Source organism: Amborella trichopoda, chromosome 9 (genome assembly GCF_054954075.1).
Source record: "Amborella trichopoda isolate Santa Cruz 75 chromosome 9, AtrichopodaSantaCruz75HAP2 v2.0, whole genome shotgun sequence".
NCBI lineage: Eukaryota > Viridiplantae > Streptophyta > Magnoliopsida > Amborellales > Amborellaceae > Amborella > Amborella trichopoda.
Window position 1 is genome coordinate 44068057 of NC_142344.1, and position 20944 is coordinate 44089000.

Sequence of the window (20944 nt, forward strand, 5' to 3'; positions counted from 1 at the left end):
ACTTTTCTTGGAGGATCAATTTGAAATGTTGCATGCATGTCTCACTTTGCCATTTCCCATAGATCGCCGGCTCAGATTCCACCACGACCTTCCGTTTTCCAAAATCTCAGCCGTCCACTCCATAAAGATGCACCTCAAAAATCCATTGGAAAAAGTTGTTTTAATATTGAAAAATCCTCTAATTGATCATCTCAACATTGAGATGAATATGAAAATAAAATACAATATTTTGAATCTCATAAATAGTACCTCTTGCAACACATTCTGTTGACAGTCCATTTTCAATATTTTTATATGTTTATACATCACCTTTCAGGTTCATAACTATGGTTTTCAACCTTAAAAGTTTCTACAACGAATTAAAATAAAATAAAAAAAAATATCCCGACATCTTCTATTTTTAGGTTCTATTTCATGATAAACCAAAGTATATTGTAACCCCCTGGTCACCTTAAATCAATTTTTGAACCTGAACAAATGTGATATAATATGTTCTTTATAAACCGAATCATTTATCTCTTTTCACTTAAATACCCCAAACTTATTTCTTTCTCTCTCTTCTTGTGTCTTTCACTCTCTCTCTCCTCCCAATAATATCACACCTCCATGAAGCTTTACTCTCTCTCTCTCTCTCGAAGTTTGGGATGATGGCTATTAAAAACGATATGTCTGTTTAGATTTGTTTGGCCTCAAAAAACAAGAATAAATTAGCTCAGGGGGTTAGAAGAAATAAAATCTATAATTTTTGTGGCTCAATATATCTTTTAAGACCTTGGGTCTATTGTGAAGATATTTTCCCTTAAAATATTCCAGTGAAGTGTAAGCAAAACAAAGGTTCTAAAAAACAAATTTGTGACTTAGATTGTGCATCTAGATTTCCAATTTGGTTTGGCGAATCGACGATCTAGTCTACCGAACAGGTCAATAAAAATTTTAAAAATTTGAAAAAGTGAAAAAAAATTGGGGTCATTTCTTACTTATATATGGCAGGACTAGCTGGTTCCTGATATTTCATATGAACCAGTTCGTCCTCGACGATTCTCAATCTGGATCGACATTTTTTAAACCATGAGCAAAACCATCAAATTTGAGTTTATTGTTTTTTAAGCATGTGAGCTTGATTGAATTATAGTTAATTCTATCTAAAACAAATTTTTTAACTATAGTTAATATATTTTAAATAATATTATTTTGTCAGTTACTTGATGTGTAACTTTTATTGTATAAAATAGTATTTAATTCTTTAACTTTTGAAATATTTTATAGGTATTTTAAGCTAAAATTTGTGATTTGCAACAACTCGAATAAATAAAAAACTAAAAACAACTTTTCAAAAGGTATGCCCTGTGACACGGTCTACAAATTTATTTCAGATAAAATGAAAATGTATTCCCATTCAAAATCCACATAAATCCTAGGTGTGCAAGCTCAACAGTCTAGGTAGATTTTTGTAATTGAAAATAGGGCCTACCTTTGGTTTGGCCCTAAGTACTTACTATGCCGGGTTGGAACAAATAGTACATAGGAGGTGGTCCTGCAGGACTAAAATTTTTGCATCATACATTATTTGACCCCAATCTTGCAAATATCATTTGCCTCACATTACCATTGATTTAAAACAAAAAAGAGAAACAATTGGAGGTGTACAAATGCCTCATATCATATGATTGTTTATTGGGAAATTTATAGGGGTGAGGTTTATATAAGGTATCAATCTTAAATAATTACATTAAGGCACATCTTCAAATTCCTCATAGGGTTATGGAGTCAAAAGTTTTACAGTAATCTAAAAATACATGTCCACCCTAATTTTAAAAAGGAAAAATATCTCCCTACCTCTTTTTTTTTACTTCTATTTCACATCAAACACAAGGTTTGAAAATATTAAAGTGTCTATATTTTCTATCTTGCAACACCGTGTACCCCTTTCACCGTTAATTTTTTATCCACACAAATACTAAAATGACACCTCTCTCTCAAAGTACTATCTCTCTCAAATCGGCGTCTCTCTCTCTCAACACTCCATGTCTCTCACTAGTACCCAAAGTTGCCCATCTATACATCGTCTCCGTCTCCTCTCTCCCTAAAAAATAAACCACTCTCTAAAAAACCCCAAAACACCATCTCTTTCTTTGGAATCACCTTCTCTCTCTCTCGCTCAAACCTCCATCTCTCTCTCTCTAATACCCAAAGTTGCAGAGACCATCTCTACATTGTCTCTTTCTCCTCTCTACCACAATAAATTATCTAACCTTTTTTCCAGCCCTGATATACCATACACTCTCTTAAAAAATCGTACATATCTAAAGCCCTATTGTCCTATTGCAACCCCAACCCACCGATCATTTGGGGGACACTGTGTCCAAATGATCATATAGCCAGAGGTGTCTGCTGTGATTTCTTTTGATTTCCTATAGCCAGTGGCCTTTGCTCGTCGAGGTATCTACTATGATTTCTTTTGATTTCCTATAGCCAGTGGCCTTTGCTTGTCTTCTTGTCACCAAGAGTTCTTTTGTTAGCATAAGAGAAAAAAATTAGGGAAAGTCATGGTGAAGAGAAAAAAAGAGAGAAATTATGAAGAGTAACAGTGGAGAGAGAATTGGGGAAAGTCATGGTCAGAAAGAAAGAGGAATTAGAGAGAGTCATTGTCTAGAGAGAAAGAAAAATTAGGATGTGAGAGAGAGAGAGTGGTAATACGGTGAGAAAAGGAAGGGGTTGGGGACAGTCACGGTGGAAAGAGAAAAAGAGAAAAATAAAGAAAATATCATGGGAAGAGAAAAAGGATGTGGTTTACAAAGAGTTGTCATTAAACAAATTGTTTGGGTTAAAAGAAAAAGAATAAAGTGAGTAAAATTACTCTAGAGGGTTATAAGATATAAAAGTTATAGTTTCTATGCGATAAGATATCTTTTAAAATATTGGGTCTATTGAGATATGAAACCCAAAAATAAAGAGTATAAAGATACTTTTCCTTTTAAAAATTGAAGTCCAGGATATGGTACAGATCAAGCAAGCCTATAAATAATTGAAAAATCTTGAAGATAGACGGTCTAAATAATGTGTTACAAGATATACTACTTTTAAGATTTAAAATCCTTTTTTTTTTTAATTGTCATATATCGAGGTTGAGATGATTAATTACGGGGTTTGCCAATGTTGGAACAGACTTTTTTATTGAATTTCTTAGGCGGCCTTACTTCTGTAGCATAAGGTTGACACTTTATATTAAAATTTTCCATTTCAAAATGCACCTATGAGAAAAACAATTTAATATTTTACCTATTTTACCTAATTTTAAAAATCCCATTAAAGTACAAGTTGGGATAGTTGAAAATGGGTGAAATGTTAAATAGTTTATGTGTATTTTGATGAACTTCCTTTATTTATTTTGTAGGAGATAAGATATGTGAACTTTTTAGTTCAAAATCTTTTATTTTCTCGAAGCATAAAGTGAATAAAAAAATTCAAAAATTAAATGGATTAAAAAACTTTCTAACTTCCACAAGGGCAGAGCGGTCTAAGACGCCTTGCATGTGAAGGCGACAAAGAGGGTGGCTAATGTTGTGCTATTTATTGTTCTCTCTCTCCACAAAATTGAACCTATTCGCCGTTCTCTAATTAATCCATCCTCTCTCTCTTTCTCTTTTTTAACTTTGTTGCAACTCTTCAACTTCTATAAACCACTGTAAGATTGCCATTTAAGCTCTCTCTCTCTCTTGAAAACCATATAAGAACGTTATTAGCCTTTTTCTTTCTGAAGTCCAAAGTCCAAACCAAATGGGTATGCAACTCTTTCTAGTACTGTTTCATCCGCTATCTGCCCGCCTGCAACTTCTTGTGTAGCGGAAACTCAGGGACTTTTTCTTCCATTTTACTCTTACATCCAAAATCGAATTTCAGCCCTCTCTTCTCTCTCTCTCTCTCTCTCTCTCTCTCTTAATAAACTCGGTCTCTTTCTTGCTCCATCCGATTCTTCAGCTACATTCAATTCTTATTTTCTCAGGGAAAGCGCTTCCTGTAACTTCTCTCTCACATGCTTGGGGTATTTATCTTCAAACACATGCAGTTTCCCTCTCTCTCTCTCACGCATCTTGTAAACTCTTTTGTATTTGACATCCATTTCTTTATTTTAACTTTTTTTTTTTTCTTGTCTTCCTTTTCTTTTGGTTTAGTATCACTAGCTGTGCCGTGTGTTTTGCTTTGCATTTTGGGTTTAATCTGTGTAGGTCATAACTCAGTAGTAATGTGTGTATTTCCTTCGTAAACCGTCTATATATAAGCCATGGCAGATGGGGTGCTTCAAATTGCATTAATGTTGAGTTGAAAAACAAGAGTAAGAAGGCCAAGATAATTAATTTAAGGAATGTAGTCCTCGGTCGTTTGAGGAGACTATGAACATCTCTATAAAGATAAGGTGAACCCACCCTCCCCTCTTCACTACTATTTATCTTTTGTAGACTGAGGTTACAATAGTTCTCACTTACTAGATGTCAAATTGGATAGTTTGAGGTGAGTCAGGATCTCAAGAAATTTTGTTATGGACTTTTGTATCAATTCAAGGACACTTTTACAACCACCTATTTTAAAATATATACACACCCACACTCACACACATGCATATGCACACTAGCACATGCTCCACGCATGTTTTGATTTATGATCTAGACATTTATATTGTATCATACCTAGCAAATAATCTGATGCATTCATAGATACTATATTAAATAATAAATGTTTTAGTGATGTTTTTGTTAATTCAAGAATTTTATCTAAGTTATTCCATAGAAAATAAATTCTATATTTTTTAATAGGGATTGTATATATGAAACCATGAATGTCACAATCAAACCTACCTATCAAATGTGAATTTCAATGACCTGGATTATTTATGAATCCCAAAAGTTTTCTTTTGAACTTTGAATAATGACAATGCAAACTCTAAGCCACATGGTTTGGGATCCAACGGTTCATAGTGGCTAGGACCTATTTATATAGAAACCAAATGTCTTGTCCTATACTTTCCTTTTTTAATAATATATTCAAGTAAAATCCTTTAATATGTACTATTAAAAAGTTAAATTTTCCAACTAGTTTTTTCAAATAGTACATGTTGAATAAATAAATTAATAAATAAATTACAATTATTTTATCCGTGCCTTTCATTTTCTCTCTCCTTTCATATTCATTTTCTCTCCCTTCCATATTCAATCATGGCCTCTTATTCTCTCATTCATTCCCTATTCTTTCTCTCTCATAAACTTTTATGCACAGGAAAGGAAAGGGGCTGGGTCGTTGCGGTGCTAACACCCTCAATAAACACCACTTTCAAAATATGACTCCCCAATCAATAATGTATTGAAAAAACGGGCAGAGTTTTTGTGAATTACCCAAAAACCAAAAAAAAAAATACTTTTATATTATTTCTATCTCTAATTTTCATATTCACACTCCTTGTATACTTTTATGCTAGCTTGTTATTTTCTCCCTCCTTGCATATTCTTTCTTGAACAATATACATAGACTTTTATGTTAGTCGTTCATTTGCTCTCTCCTTCCATATTTCTTCTCTCTTATAGACTTTTATGCACGGTTTGTTCAGGTGACAGATATTCCATGGAGATTCTCATCACTCTCCCATTATTTTGGTTTCTTTGTTTACCCATTGCTAGAGGAAACACGAGCTCAACAACATCAGTCTCTTCGAACCATTTCCAAAGCTCTATGGACTCTGGTTTTAGAGAGATGGTAAAAGTCGACCTACATTTTAAGCACCAACAATGGAGAAAGCATTGGAAATGACTACAAACCACATTGTGGGCATGGCATTCTTTTACCACATTGAGTAAGGGGTAACCTCTGTTATTTTCAACATCATTTTGTTGTTTGTTTTTTTTTTAAGGTAGATAGCAATATTTTATTGCTTATTTAAATCAATTTTTCTGAGTTTCTTTGATATTTTAATTTTTACAATTTGATATATTGTTAACAATTTTCTAACTTGCCAGGGTCTGCTGAGGTTAAGATGACAGATGTGGTGCTTCAGATTGGTCATATGAATAATGTTGAAGTGGAAAAGAAGCATAAGAAGAAGGATGTGATTCAATTTGATAACAAGGATAAAGTGGAGGAGAAAAAGAAGAAGAAGAAGAAGAGTGAGAAGACTGTGGTGATAGAATTTGAGGATTCTAAAGTGAATGAGAAGAAGAGTAAGATGCAGAAGAAGAAGAAGATGATGAAGAATAGTGCGAAGACTGAGGTGAGAGAATTTGAGAAGCAGGCTAAAGTGGAGGAGAAGAAGAAGAAGAGTAAGAAGCAGAAGAAGAAGAAGAATAGTTAGAAGACTGAGGTCATAGAATTTAAGAAGGAGGCTAAAGTGGAGGAGAAGAAGAAGAAGAGAAAGAAGCAGAAGAAGAAGAACAGTGAGAAGATTGTGGTCATAGAGTTTCAGAAAGAGGCTAAAGTGGAGGAGAAGAAGAAGAAGAGTAAGTAGCAGAAGAATAGTGATAAGACTGAGGTTATCGAATTTGAGAAAGTGGCTAAAGTCGCGGAGAAGAAGAAGAAGTGTAAGAAGCAGAAAACGAAGAAGAATAGTGAGAAGACTAAGGTCATAGAATTTGAGAAGGAGTCTAAAGTGGAAGAGAAGAAGAAGACGAGTAAGAAGCATGAGATAATTGATTTGAGGAGTGTAATCCTTAACTGGTCATTTTGGGACGTCATGAATTAGCATCTTTACAGGGATCAGGTGAAAACTCTCTCTCTCTCTCTGGAATTCTTCCTTGGAGCCCTCCCTTTCTCTATTTCTATGCAATACCTCTTTAGAGGTCTCTCTTCCTGTTCTCAGCAATTGTGCTCTAAAGCTATCTCTCTCTCAGCTGTTCTTCTATAGCTCTCTCTCTCACACACACATCACACACACACAGAGTACTTCTTTAGAGCTCTCCTTCTCTCAGCAGTTTTTTTTTTGAGATCTCTCTCTCTATCTCTCTCTCTTCCAGATTAGGAACGAACCACTTCACGTTACTTCTTTTTATTGACCTAGTCACTTTTTCTATATCCAGAGGAAGTAAAATTTTGAAATGGCTGAAGTTATTCTTAAAAAATTTTAAGAGCTTTTTTTTAGGATTTTAATTTTCTAGTTATTCTTCAGAAAGAGAGAGAGAGAGAGAGAGAGAGAGAGAGAGAGAGAGAGAGAGAGGGAGAGATTTGCAAGATAATCATGTTGGGGGAGCTAAGATAAGACATCTTGGTACTGGGTCTATGTTATAGTGAGAGATGTCTATGGTCGATATTTTTGTGTTACAGTTTTATGTATATACTAATGAGATATTTTTTTAAAAACTTTTATAAGTATACTAGTGATTTTAATCACTTTAGTTTTTATTCAAGTGAAAATCTCAAACCAAATTATTTTCAAAAACACACATTAAAAGGGTATCTTTTAAACCCATTAAACCTAGGTGATGAAATGATTAGCTTAGTATACATTTATGATAGCTTGTTATTTTCTCTCACCTTCCATATTTTCTCACACAACATATGATAATTTGATGTTGCTTGTTCATTTTCTCTCTCTTTTCATGTTTCTTCTTTTATGCATGGTTTGTTCAGGTCATCGATATTCCACAGAGATTCTCATCTCTCGACCATTATTTTGGTTCCTTTGTTTCCCCATTGCTAGAAGACACACGAGCTCAACTGAATCAGTCTTTTCTAACCATTTCAAAAGCTCCATGGACTTTGGTTTTAGAGAGATGGGGGAAGTTGACCTACATTTTAAGCACCAACAGTGGAGAAAGCTTTGGAAATGGCTACAAACCACATTGTGGGGATGCCATTCTTTATCAACAACAAAACCCAACTCCATTGAAGACTTATTCAGAACTGATTCATACCACGGTTTGGGTGTCATCTCTGTGGTTGATGACAAACGTTCTTCTGATTGTAAAGTAATTCCTTTCGCGATGAAGAAGAAGCTTTTGGATGTTCCTCCATTTGATGTTGGTTTCGTAGCGATCTTCCTGATGACTCTGACACCGAGTTTGCAAATTTGGAAATCATTGCACAGAATCAGAGCAAAAGAGGAAGCTCTTGGAATTTTCGGCGAGGTTTTGTGTTCTTCTAGCTATTTGGTATGACTTTCTTAGTTTTTTTTTTTGCGAAGTTTGTTTGCTTTTGAGTATTTGTTTCTTTTTGTGTTTGTTTTTTGGTGATTATGTTTTTTTAGTATGTTTTCTGTTAGCAGTTTTCTTCCTTTCGTTATTTTTTGTTCTTTTCCTGATTCTTCAGGGTGATATTGTTTTCTTGTGTTGCAATGTGCAAATTTTAATTATTTTACAGTTTTTTCTTTTGATCCGAGTTTGGAATGTTTTTCCACAAATCGCAACTGTTTTTGCTACGTTTTTTCTTTTTTTCCGCCTGAATGCGATTTCTTACATGTGAGTATTCAAAATTACAAAATTTTCTGCTTCGGAGTGGAATTATCTTTTGTGTGTATGCATTATTGTTGCTTTCTTGAAGAGGGGAAGAAAACTTGTGATTCATGCTCTCGAGGAGTTCTTGATAAGAACCTGAAATCAAGATTAAATGACTCACAAACTAAAGCTGTTTACTCTGCTTTATCTTCAATTCGATGCAACCACACTTATTCTGTGAAACTCATATTGGGTCTTCCAAGCACAGGGAAGAGTAGAACAATTTGTTCAATTCTTTGGGTAGCTTTGCATATGAATTGTGCGACTCTTACCTGTGCTCCGACTAATGTAGCAATCAATGAAATTGGAAGCCGTATGTATGGTGGATTTAGTAAAAAAATCACGAACACCACTACACTACATGGGACTTCATTGGTTGGGTTTCCCTTAGGAGACATTTTATTTTATTGATTGGAAATGAGGAAAGACTGGGTGTTGATAATCAAATTGGTGATAACTATATCGATTACAGGATTCGTGCACTTGAAGAATGCTTTTGCTTTGGCCCTTCTGGTTGGAAGAAAAGATAGCATTAGCAATTAAAAATATTCAGTCTTATGTTGATGAATACGATCCTTCTTTGGAAAAGAGATAGAGGCAAAAGTTTGTCGGGGCTTTCAGGGAGAAGTTCACTAAACTAGTTTTGCTAATGAAGGACTGTATTAGTGCTTTGTGGACTCACTTGCCCCTAACCTTCTTCAATCAAAATGAATTTGGTGCTTAAACTTGGGAAGCTTCATGACGCTTTCTACTTTCTACTATTAGAGCAAATCAATTGGGGTCTATCGGTTTCCTCTCCAATCTCAACAGGACTAACGTCGCTTTGAAAAGGGCAAGGTGAGCATTTTTTTCATTAATTTATCAAAATACACCTAACTTATCAACTATTTAACATTTTATTCCTTTTCAACTATTCAAACATTTTACTCCTTTTCAACTATTTAACATTTTGTTGGGCTTTTGAAATTAAATGATTTAAAATGAATAAAATATTAAATAGTTCATCCCTTAGATGTATTTTGATAAATTCCCTTAAATTTCGTCGTTGTATTGTTCATTCAGTGTTGGTGAGTTTATGATTTGTATGTTTTTATTCCTACCAGAAATAGCCTCTGGATTGCAGGCAATGCGCCGACTTTGACTAAAAGTGGTAGTATTTGGTCAGAATTGGTTTGTGAGGACCCTGATTTGGTTAAAGCCAGCCGAAATTTCACAGGCAAAGAATCACACGGCAAAATCTTCGAATCTGCAGGTACGCACCCTTAGTTTACACTCTCTGTATTTTAAGCCAAGTTAATATTCTCCTTGCATCTTCTATATTATGTTTGTATGAGTTTTCAATTGTACATAATTGTTTTGATGTAGTGTCAAATATTTTTTATTTATTCCATCTTTATCTCACTTTACTAAACTTACTTCCATAATGCTCTCATGTGCAGTTCGCTTAAAAACTGCTTCTTGTACTTGTGATACTAATTGTTCGAAGTCTATATCGAATAATATGTATCCTATAATTTTGTGACTACTGATTAATTATAGGAATGTTGAATTATTTATGAAACCTTTTTTTATTTTGCACGCAGACGACTTAGCCAATGAATTATGGGGCCATCTTGCTGAGCTCAGTCTGAACTGAGAGCCTGAGCCATCTGATCCATGTTTGGGAAAAAAAACAAAAAAAGCCCCGTACAAAACAATTCCTTATGTTAATCATTATGGTTTTGGCCTTTATGCTCTCTATGAGGCCTTATTTCGTTTTGGGAAAGGTTTCTATACTTTCCCTATAGCATAGAAGATTTATGTTTCCCCCGCTTTCCAGCCGCCAAATTTGATCAAGAGAGCCACTCACCATTTCATCTTAAATCCGATGTCTCAAAGTATTTTAGTTTTAGTTTGTTTTATAAAAATTATATGAATATGAAATTTGGTATGTGTCATATTCTCATTGAGGCATACCTATAAAAAACATTAAAAGTAATTTTTGATAAAATATAATTACCAAAATACACCTTGAAACTTCTAGGGTTATTTTGGTCATTTTATTTATTGGAAATATTATTTTTATATTTTTCTCTAGTGCAAATTTAATAGAAAATTGGGCGTACAAAATTCGGTGTCAAAATAGTTTAAAAAAAGAAAAAAAAATAGTATAGAGACATGACATTGTGATTGAAGCAATCTTAGCCCTCCATTCACAATGGAGGGTTGGATAAAAGGAAGTATATAAGGTTTATGTTGTAGGGATAGCGTAGAAAGCTTGCCCTTTGGTTTATATACTCTGAGTAAGAATTGAGAAGTTGGGATTACGGTTTTCTGGAGGATGTTATCGGACTGGCTTCCTTCTTATTTGAAAAGTTATCCCGGATATATCCAAGCGAAATTCAGAGTCTAAGACCCACGTAAAGCTTTATGGGAACATTTTTTAGCAAGCCTTGTTACAAATCACAAGCTCCTTCATGGGCTACACCAGTTGTCTGCTACGAACTCGATTCAGAGATCAAAGCCTCAAATTCATATCATTAATTAATGTTTCATATAAGTTGGCCACATGGACAGGGTATTGGGTCCACTTCATGGCGCCTTCTTTTTGATCTTCTCTTGTTAAGATCCATGACCAGATTGGGTACGATAATTTACTTCTGTGGAATATGATTGAAGAAAATGATCTGTTATATCCTATAGATACCTTACCCTCAGCGATTGTGAAATATCTGCCTCACAAATTTTTACAAGAATTGATACACCAATTAACAAAATGAGATGGACAAAGCCAAACGAAAGAATAACACAAAACTTACCATCGATTGTATGAGGAATTGAGGATTCACTACTTTCGAGTGGAAGCTATCATCTTTCACTCCAACGAGTGTATGAGGAATTGAGGATTCACTACTTTCGAGGGGAGGCTAGCTTCCACTCCAACGCAATGCAACAGTTGATTTCCGAATCAAGTCATGTTTGTGATCTTACCCAAAAAACCTGAAAATTAATAAATAAAGTGATCAGAAATTTATGTAAAGAAAATTTTCCGAAGAATTCAGATGATACAAGAAAAACATTTGCATGACAAGGAGAAACTGTAACAATAAAGTAAAACGAGATAAAATCATATAAGCACGATGATTATGTTAATAAAAAACAACATCTGCAATCACCATACCGAAAAAACTTCTATGTACCACTCTTTTTCTTTCAATGGATGGCCCATATTGAAAAGAAATGGATGGTTTTAACAACCCAGCGTGTTCTAGCTACAACGCCATCAAAGTTTTTAAGAAATGTTAAGAAAATGATTGAACATATGAAAAATGAATTTGATAGAAAAAAACCGTTTTTCTTTTTTATTTTTTTTAGTATTGACAGAATGCGTCATTATGAGAAAAATAAATAAAAAAAAAAGGCCCTTCATTTCAGCCAAGTTCACTTCTGCTAAATCACAACAAAGTAAGCCTATGAATTCCATTCGGACCTATAACATCCAATGTCATGAATCATCTGTTCCTAGATATGCATAACCTTGTTCAAAATAAAATTAGAAAACGTTGAACCAGGTTTATTCCAGTAAAAGGTGATCGAAACATTTTCGGATGTCTAAGACCTAGGAACCAAAGATTTCAAGTCAAAACTTACTGAGACTTTGAAATTCATAGAAAATTTGGTCTTTTGGATACTTTAAATAGAACCACTCATTATCGCTATTGATAAATCTTCGATGTAATAAATAACAAAGAAAGGACAGTGCAGTTTTGATCAGCAAATTCTCCAAGAAAAACCGAGGTTCATACAGTATAATAAAGATTTAATAGGTCCAAAAATTTAGCAGAAAATGCGACCCTACTCTTATGAAAAAAGGAGAACCATTAGAAATAAACATGGTAGGATTGCCAAATAAATGACTGGAGTATGATCACATACAAAAAAATGTCATCGATCACCTGAGGTCCAATCTTGCCATGGTTGACAGGCATATAACTTAACAGTATCCGTTTATATAGCACAAGCGATGCTAATCTTTGCAGAATCCTGAAACGTAACCTGCCATATAAACTGTTTCAAACTCATTGTTATAGAGTTCATTTGGATTCACATTAGGAAGACACTATACGAACAACACATGACTCCACTAAGAAAAGGCTAACACCAAATAGCATACTCCATTCTTTTTCTCCATCCAAAATCTCTTATGTTTGACTTGGATCTCAACCTCATATTCCCTCTAAACCAATACTTAATTGATTAACTCATTTCAGATAGAAATTCAACCTGTCCAATCCCTAGGCACTCATCCACGCCATCAATTCTTCTCCAAACAAATCTAAAATAGATTTAGTTTTTTCATGCCCCAAGTTTAAATGCCTTGGTAAGAAAATTTTGAGCCAATCAGAGCCTTGAAAGTGTGACCTCCTTCAGAGAAAATAAGCTCAAGGAAGCCCATAAAAATGAAACCTTACAAGTTTGTACCTAGACAAAATGTCAGCAACACAACAGAGAAACCGTTTAATGAATCCATCTTATGTTATTCTCGGCAAAATGTATGATGATGAAACCGTATACCTTTCTTGGCCCTCTGGCTAAGATCAAGTGCCTTTCAATCAGAGATTGTATAGAGACAACATAAAGGAAAAAGTAAGGAATAGAAGATAAAGCAGTGAAAGCTTGCATATAGCTCAGTAAATCCACACAATTGAATCAAATAGAAAGATAAGACCTTATCCCAAGAACATTTATTTCTTTAATGCCTGCCCAACCTCCATACCTTCGAATGTCTGGTAAGATTTTGTAAGGCCCTAATCACTATCACATCATCAATTCTTCTCCAAACAAATCCAAAATAAACTAGTTCTCTTACAAACATTTTGGTATGAAAATTTTCAGAAAATCAGAGCCTCACAAGTGTGACCTCCTCCTGAAAAAATATGCTCAAGGGACGCCACCTTAAAAATAAGGAAAGAATCCTTTCAAGTTTGAACCAAGACAGAGCCCCAGCTACACAACAAAAAAAATAGGTACTGGATCATTTTTTTCCTTTGGCTATTTGTATAATCATGAAAATTTATAGCCTTCTGGCCAAGATCATGCGCAGTATGATGAATCCTTTTGATAAAAGATGCAGAGAGAAAAATACAGGATGCAAAGTGAGGATTACAAGATAAATCATTGAAAGCTTGCATATATCTCTGCAAATCGAGACAACTAATCAAAATGAAAGATAAAACCTCATCCCAAAATCATCTATTTGTTTAATTCCTCCCAAACCTCCAGACCTTCAGGGTGGAGACTGACAAACCTCTCTATAAACCTCTTCTCTGAACAGGCAATAATACTACCTATAGCCGATGTGTGGCTGGTTACCCCTTTCTCTTTGAGCCATTCATTCATTGAAAACCTAAGCTTGATCCTTCCCACATCATAACAAAGAAACCAGGGATAAGGCAGCAAACATTTCAGAGGATACCCAAATCTATTTACAAGGAGATCTATCTTTATCCGGAGCTTTTCTTGGCTTTGTTGCAATATTGGAGGAGCAAGCTTTGTCATGTGAGAGACTTCATTAGGTTCAAATCCTGCTCCTACTAAACAGTCAAACCTCCCTTGTAATTCATCCCCTTTGCCTTTAAACTGCTTCAAAGCATTGACCATCTCCTTTGAGTTCTCAACAAATCCTAATTTTAACAAGAACTGCGTCTTCTTGAGTAATGATAGCTCATCCTCTGAGGGACCAGAAACTGGGTGGAGCTTCGTCCGCAATCCCCAATCTCTTAATCGATTTGGGTCCTCTAAAATTATCAAGCCTAAACGTTTGATCCCCACATTCAGCTGTTTCTGCACCGAATTGGGCCTTTTTAAAGTGCATGAACTCAAGACACGAGGGTGTGAGTGCACGAGCCTAACTATATCCCCGACTGTTAACCTAGCTTCATATAGGAAATGTATCCCATGCCAAAAATTCTTCGCTAGATTTGGGCTTGAATCTCTCCGGAAATTCCAAATCAAGCTCATGATATCATTTATGTGAAAACCCAATTTCATCAATAGAGCAATTAGAGTATACATATTCTCTCCTGAACCTTCGAAGAAGAAATTTGGGTGCTTCTCAATAACTTCAGCTAATTCCCTCTTCTTGAAACCCATCCTTTCCAAAAAAGACAATAATCTCCACATTCTTTTCCAATTATACTTGTTCTTTGGGGATAAAAACCCCCCTATCCAATCTTTTTCAATACCCAAACCTTCAATTTCTACAATTAACCTAGAAAATTCCTCATTAACATTCCCAACGAGAAGAGAAGGACAAGAAGCCACAATCTTTACAACAGTAGGTTGACTGAAACCCAGCTCCTCATAAGCTTTGAGCTTCGAAAGCAAGACACCGTCTTCATGCCTGAAAATTTCTCTCTCTTCCTTGTACATATTCCCTATCTCACTATGCAAAACACCATATTTACACAGAACACGGAGATTGTCTAACAATAATTGATCATCACTTAAGAACATAAGGCCACGAGGGAGTAGAGAGGCAAATTCACAAGGTTTTAGCCCTAAGCTTTCAAATAATGGCTCGAATTCATTAATGGGATGGTATCGTAAAAACCTCGAAACTGAGCGACCAATCTCTTGCTTGTTCTCAACTTTTGATAAGAGGTAGTGAATAAAAGTGGGTGAATTCTTGCTTATGTGCTCTGCGTCAGGGAAACTTAAGCATCTCGTGCAGTGGAGATAGTCCAAGAGAGCATCTTCAGCTTCATTTCGAGCACACCGAGAGATTCGGGGACCGGAGTGAGCAGAGGTTGATGGAGTCTCCTCTGGAATGGAATCAGCAGAGGCATGTACGGCTCTTGGCCAGTGAAGAAACGGGTTGCTCTGCAAATTTAGGGTTAGGTTTTTGTTCAAAGGATTTTGGTGGCAAATTGGTTTTTTCTGCAAATTTAGAGTTAGCATTCGAGCCAACAGATTTGGGGAAAGAGTTGGGCATTCCTGGAAATTTCGGGTTAGGGTCTCATCCAAAAGATTTGTGGAAAAAGTTCGGTTTTTGGGTTGTAATAACACAGTGCATACTTTATGAGCTGCTTTCTTTAGGGAATGGGAACAATGGGTCATGACGAATTGCGGAACAATGGGAGCTAATGTGAAAATGTAATAGTAAAGCGTTTTTTTACCATCTATGAACAGTTCGCAAGCCTGCATTGACCGGGTGTCTCTGCAACTCTAGTGTTCGGATTACGTTTTCTCAAAAACACTCTGGCAAACTCCTGGACCTTTCATCTGTTCAAGCATCGCAATGGCCCTCTTTCTATAGGTGAAGGAACGTTTGATAATGGAAAGTTGCAGAATAATGGGGTGCTGATCAATTGAGAAAGAATGAGCCTTTACGGACGACACAAGCTAGAAGGCCACCATTAGATACATAATGTGTTTTCCCTGCAAAGTTTTAGGGTTAGGAAAAAATGGCTTTATTTCTCTGCAATCTCAGGATCGAATCGGTCTCCCAAAACTACGAGCGAGAAAATAGATGGAGGTTGGTTTTCTCTGCAATTTTAGGGTTTTTTAGGACATCGTCTGAAAATTGTTGAGCTTCGTGAACTTGGCTGTGTCGTCGGCACTTTAAGGGAGGTTCGGCGGGCCCTGAACCTTGTTTGGAGAAAATATAGGAAAAGTTATTAAAACCCTTTTGCGCAAACTTTCTTTATAACCTCCCCCGATCATGTATTTTACTCTTAAGTTTTACTTCAAATCACCCCTAATACTTTTGCGAGTATGAAAGAGTACGTTCTCGTAAACACTCAATCACCAAAAGACGATCACGCACATATTAATGTTGGACCGGAACCTATATCACATTAACTGCCGGACTACAACAGCAATCTGCCAAACTGCATGCAATTTATGCCATACTGAGGTCAACAATCTACCAAACTGCATGCAATTTATGCCATATTGAGGTGTCAGTAGCATTGGACTAACAAAATATACTGCTGGATCGACAAAATATATTATCGGACCGTATGGCAAAGATGTTAAACTATATGAAACATAAAGGTGGACCGTATGGCAAATATGCTAAACTATATGAAACATAATGGTGGACCGTATGGCAAATATGCCGGATAGTATGGCCCATGTTGCCAGACCACATGTACAATGGTCGGACCAAGTTGATGACATTTTGGTCCAAAGAACTATCATTTTTTTACTTTGAGGTATTTGCTATAAATATTTGTATTGGGATAAAAATTGCAATAAAAAAACTAATTGGGGGGGGAGATTGTCTAGAAAGTTCAATTTGGGTAGTTTTTATAATTCCCGCTTTAAAAAGATCAACCTCAACAAATAAAGAGAGAGATATCAAATTATATTTATCAACAGTTGAACCATCTTATATTTTGAAATACCAGATGAATGATTCCTATTGGGAACGTCATTTCGAATTTTGTTTAAAGAACTTCAAGCTAACCTTGTCCTGAAATTATAAGCCTACACAAGTGAGGGCATTTTAATAATTTGAGCCACTCCACTCATTCAAAACAAATGATATGAATACTTTTATTTCTTATGAGTTCCACACCTAGAATATATTTTTATTGAAAATATTATTTTTGGATTTGTTATATATTTGGTAATTTGGATCCACTAATGTGAGCCGAAGACATAAACATATTCCAATTTCTAAATATGGAAAAAGATTTTTGAACAACTAAATATATGCTAAAAATGTTGGGTGAAATTGGGCAAAATAATAAAAAGTAAACGAAACAAATAAGCTTTAATCTCTTTGATCCCAAGTCCAACAAATCACTTTCTCAAGACAACATTTGCTTCTTCCTAATATGAATTTGTGTGCATCTATGTTTTTACCAAGCAAATTTATCTTCAGGATGCACAGGCGCATAGCGAATTTGTGTGCATCAATGTTTTTACCAAGCAAATTTATCTTCAGGATGCACAGGCGCAGAGCATTGAGGATTTTAACTTGCCAATTTAAATGCACAACTATTACAAGTTCTAGGGCACTAAAGTTGCCTCTTTTCCTAAAAGACAGTGATAGTAATAACACTAGGCATGTAAGCTTCTTGTTAAAACTGCATAAAACTTGTTTCTAGTTTGAGTTAAATGGGTGAGCTATACTATCACAAGTTAGCCTATGAATGTTTGATCTTCATTTGATAGCTAAAAGTATTTTATTTTGATTTTTTGATAAATCATTTTGACATGAAATTTGATGTGCATTGACTTCTCATAGGGACACATAAAAAAACTCATAATAAAATAAAATGTCTAAAATATTTCTTAACTTCTAAGGATATTTTAGTAATCTATTTTATCTCTCTTTTTTTTGTTATTGGGTGACCTTTATAAGGAGTGGCCACTATTGGGTTAGGTAATAGGCAAATCACCATACCCATATTTTCTTCTAAAGATTAAGGGTATTATGATAAAATGACAATAGACATTATTGGGAAGTAAGAACATGATATCTATATAAGAAACTCAATTAAAACATAATATCCCATCCTTTTAAGGATCATCCCTTTGGGGGTTATTGAAATGAATCTCCAATATAGAGATGGGTTTTCAAAAGAGAGAGACATGGTCTCCGAGAGAGAGGCGGTATTCTCATGAGTTTTGAGTTGGTAAGACTTCCTATTCGAGAGAGAAAAAGTCTATCGGTTACTCTTGTTGATATATTTTCAGTAGCGGTATTGCGGTGGAAAAGAAGATGTTAATCGATGGTGTTGCTTGGTTGGGAGAGGGGGTTTAGAAGGGAAGACCGGTGTTGGTCTTTTATCGACGTTTAGGGATATGTATTATCTCTTGTAACTTGAAACTGTAGTCTTCATTGTGATAGTGGATTTCTAGTTGCCGAGGCCGTGAATGTAACCCTAAGAGGCAAACCCCGTAAATCGTGTGTTATTGTGATGTATTTTTTTATGTTTGTTTTATTTTTTACACTTGATTTATAGTTGTATTCATCAGCTTCGCATTTGGCCAATTGAGTATACGATCTTGGGTGGGATCCCAGTATTTGAGTTTCCCGATTCCGCAAGTTATGGGTTCTTAAGAGCTCTACAATTTGTATCAGATCGCAAGGTGTGTATGGGGCTAAGGCTAGTATTGAGAAAAAGATGAATTTTGAAGTTTGATGGATATATGATTTGACATGGAGAAATATGAAAGTAAAGTATTTGTGAAAATTCTATAATGGAGGCAAGTGAGATGAAATCAAGAAATATATGCAATGAAGGTCGCTAACGCAATTATGATGATTTTGCTTTCAAGGTGGAGATTGTTGGTTTTTGTAATAGCCAAATACCATACCCATATTTTCTTCTAAGAATTAAGGGTATTATGATAAAATGAAAATAGACAGTTTTGGGAAATAAGAAAGTGATATCTATATAAGAGACTCAATCAAGACATAATATCTCATCCTTTTGAGGGTCATTTGGGGGTTATGAGAATGAATCTCTAATATGGAGATGGGTCTCCAAGAGAGAGAGACATGGCCACCAAGAGAGAGGCGATATTTCTATGAGTTTTTGGTTGATAAGGTTTCCACTTCTAGATATAGAAAGTCAATCGGTTACTCTTGAGGATATCTTTCTAGTAGCGGTATTGTGGTGGAAAAGATGATATTGATCGACGGTGTTGCTTAATCGGTAGAGCATGTTTAGAAAAAAAGATCAGTGATGGTCTTTTACCAATATTTAGAGATAGATATTATCTTTTGTAACCCAAAACTGTAATCTTCATTGTGATAATGAATTTCTAGTTGCTAAAGTCGTGGATGTAGCCCTACGGGGTGAATCACATAAATCGTGTGTTGTTATAGTGTGTTTTTTTATATTTGCTTTATTTCTCGCACTCAATTTATAGTTGTGTCCATCTTAGTTTGTATTTGGTCAATTGAGTACACGATCTTGGGTGGGATCTCGGTATTTGGGATTCCCGATAACTCTACAGGCACGCTTCAAATTTCATGTCAAAATGATTTATGGAGACAAAAGTTAAAAACAAAACAGGCATAATATTATAATTACAACCATATCGACTTTTCATTTAAATGGGGCAACTAGGAAATGAAAGATATATACTTTTGATATAAGTGAAAGTACATATATTACTTTTTTCCTCTTTTTAAACTATTTTTCCTAAACCTTTGTAATTTTTAGAATCTGGTTCTATTGATTTGACCGGGATCAGATTTAACCGGACCAAAGCCTCGGGCAAATTTGGTGGATGATGCATATCTATTATCACAAGGATAAAGGTTAAACCACATCAATTACTATGAGGATTTTCCCGGAATTTTCTCATACCAATAGCTTGTTTTCTTAATTGCTTATTTTATACTGACCTTGACTTGGATCTTGATTTCGTAGGAGTTGTTGAGTAGGGTATGCAGTGATTTGGATTCCGGTGTGCCTAAGGAGTATGGTTGTACAGAATCTTGTTCCTCTACGAGTGCACGCATACACGGAAAGTTGTTTAAAGAACATGTTTTAACGGCCGTTACTATGACCATTGGTTGTTATTACAAGTAGAAGAAGTTCGAGAATTTATGCTCATGTTATTTAAAAGTCCCCTCATATTTTTGCTTTATGTACATATTTTTCGGGGAAAAGTGGCTGAGATCACAGTGGTACTACATCCGATGGCCTAGAAAGAGATTTTGGACTTCATTCCTACCAAATTGTCCTATAATTTTTTTCCAACCTCAAAGGGCTGAGATGAATAGACTTCTAACCTTCAAGATTTGAAAGCAAGTGAAAAAAAAAAAAAAGATAAAAATTATATAAACAAAAATACAAAAAAAAAGGATTTTTTATAATAACGGATATTTAGGGAGAGATTTCATAGATTCGTCAAGATATTACTCTCTTTGGTCTTGAAAAACATCACACGGGTCATTGTAATGGTAACAACCCAAGGACGTTATAACTTTAATTGTGTAACGCCATATTCTAAACACGGACATAACTTTAATTGCATAACGCCATATTCTAAACACGGACAAGACACGGTTTTTACAAGTGAGCCGACAAATATATAGACACAGTGTCCTCTAAAAGTTAGACAACTACTTGTCTCTTAAAAGGGTGTGCTTTGTATAAGGCCGAGGCCCTAAACAATCAAAGTAAGACACACCTTCAATTAGAATCGAAAGATGTTGTTTCAATATTAAAAATCTTTATGATGGCCTAAAAATTTAATGTCATATCTAATTATAAAATTTAAAGCTTAAAAAATAGTGTTGATCATGCAGATTTATGAACACTTGAAAATCTTGGATATTGACAGTCAGACAATACATTATAAGATGCACTATTTCCAATACTTGAAATCTAGTTTTCTCATTTCCATACATCTTGAGGTCATTATGATCAATTTGAAAATTTTTGGGTATTGAAACAACCTCTCCTAGTGAAAATTTTGAGGTGTGCTTTAATTTGATTATTTAGGGCCTCACCCTTACA

General features: G+C 35.0%; 1 protein-coding gene and 1 long non-coding RNA gene across 3 annotated transcripts; one reads left to right on the forward strand and one right to left on the reverse strand.

The window, feature by feature from the left end:
* The first annotated feature begins 3603 nt into the window (after positions 1-3603).
* LOC148780544 (uncharacterized) lies at positions 3604-10727 on the forward strand. 2 transcript variants are annotated; one of them, XR_016040527.1, is made up of 6 exons: positions 3604-4042; positions 5600-5849; positions 6006-6742; positions 7609-8129; positions 8944-9308; positions 9575-10727. It is a non-coding gene; the product is annotated as an uncharacterized LOC148780544 (long non-coding RNA). The 2 variants fall into 2 exon arrangements; XR_016040526.1 differs by having other exon boundaries at positions 3606-4042; positions 5600-5842.
* Positions 10728-13703: 2976 nt separating this feature from the next.
* Positions 13704-14882, reverse strand: LOC18439021 (transcription termination factor MTEF18, mitochondrial). Its single transcript, XM_088847814.1, has one exon. The coding sequence runs from the start codon at positions 14880-14882 to the stop codon at positions 13704-13706; it is 1179 nt and encodes a 392-aa protein (XP_088703940.1).
* Positions 14883-20944: the final 6062 nt, after the last annotated feature.

Coding starts and splice junctions, on each gene's coding strand:
- LOC18439021 (XM_088847814.1), bottom strand. CDS start 14,882: ATGTACAAGGAAGAGAGAGAAATTTTCAGGCATGAAGACGGTGTCTTG.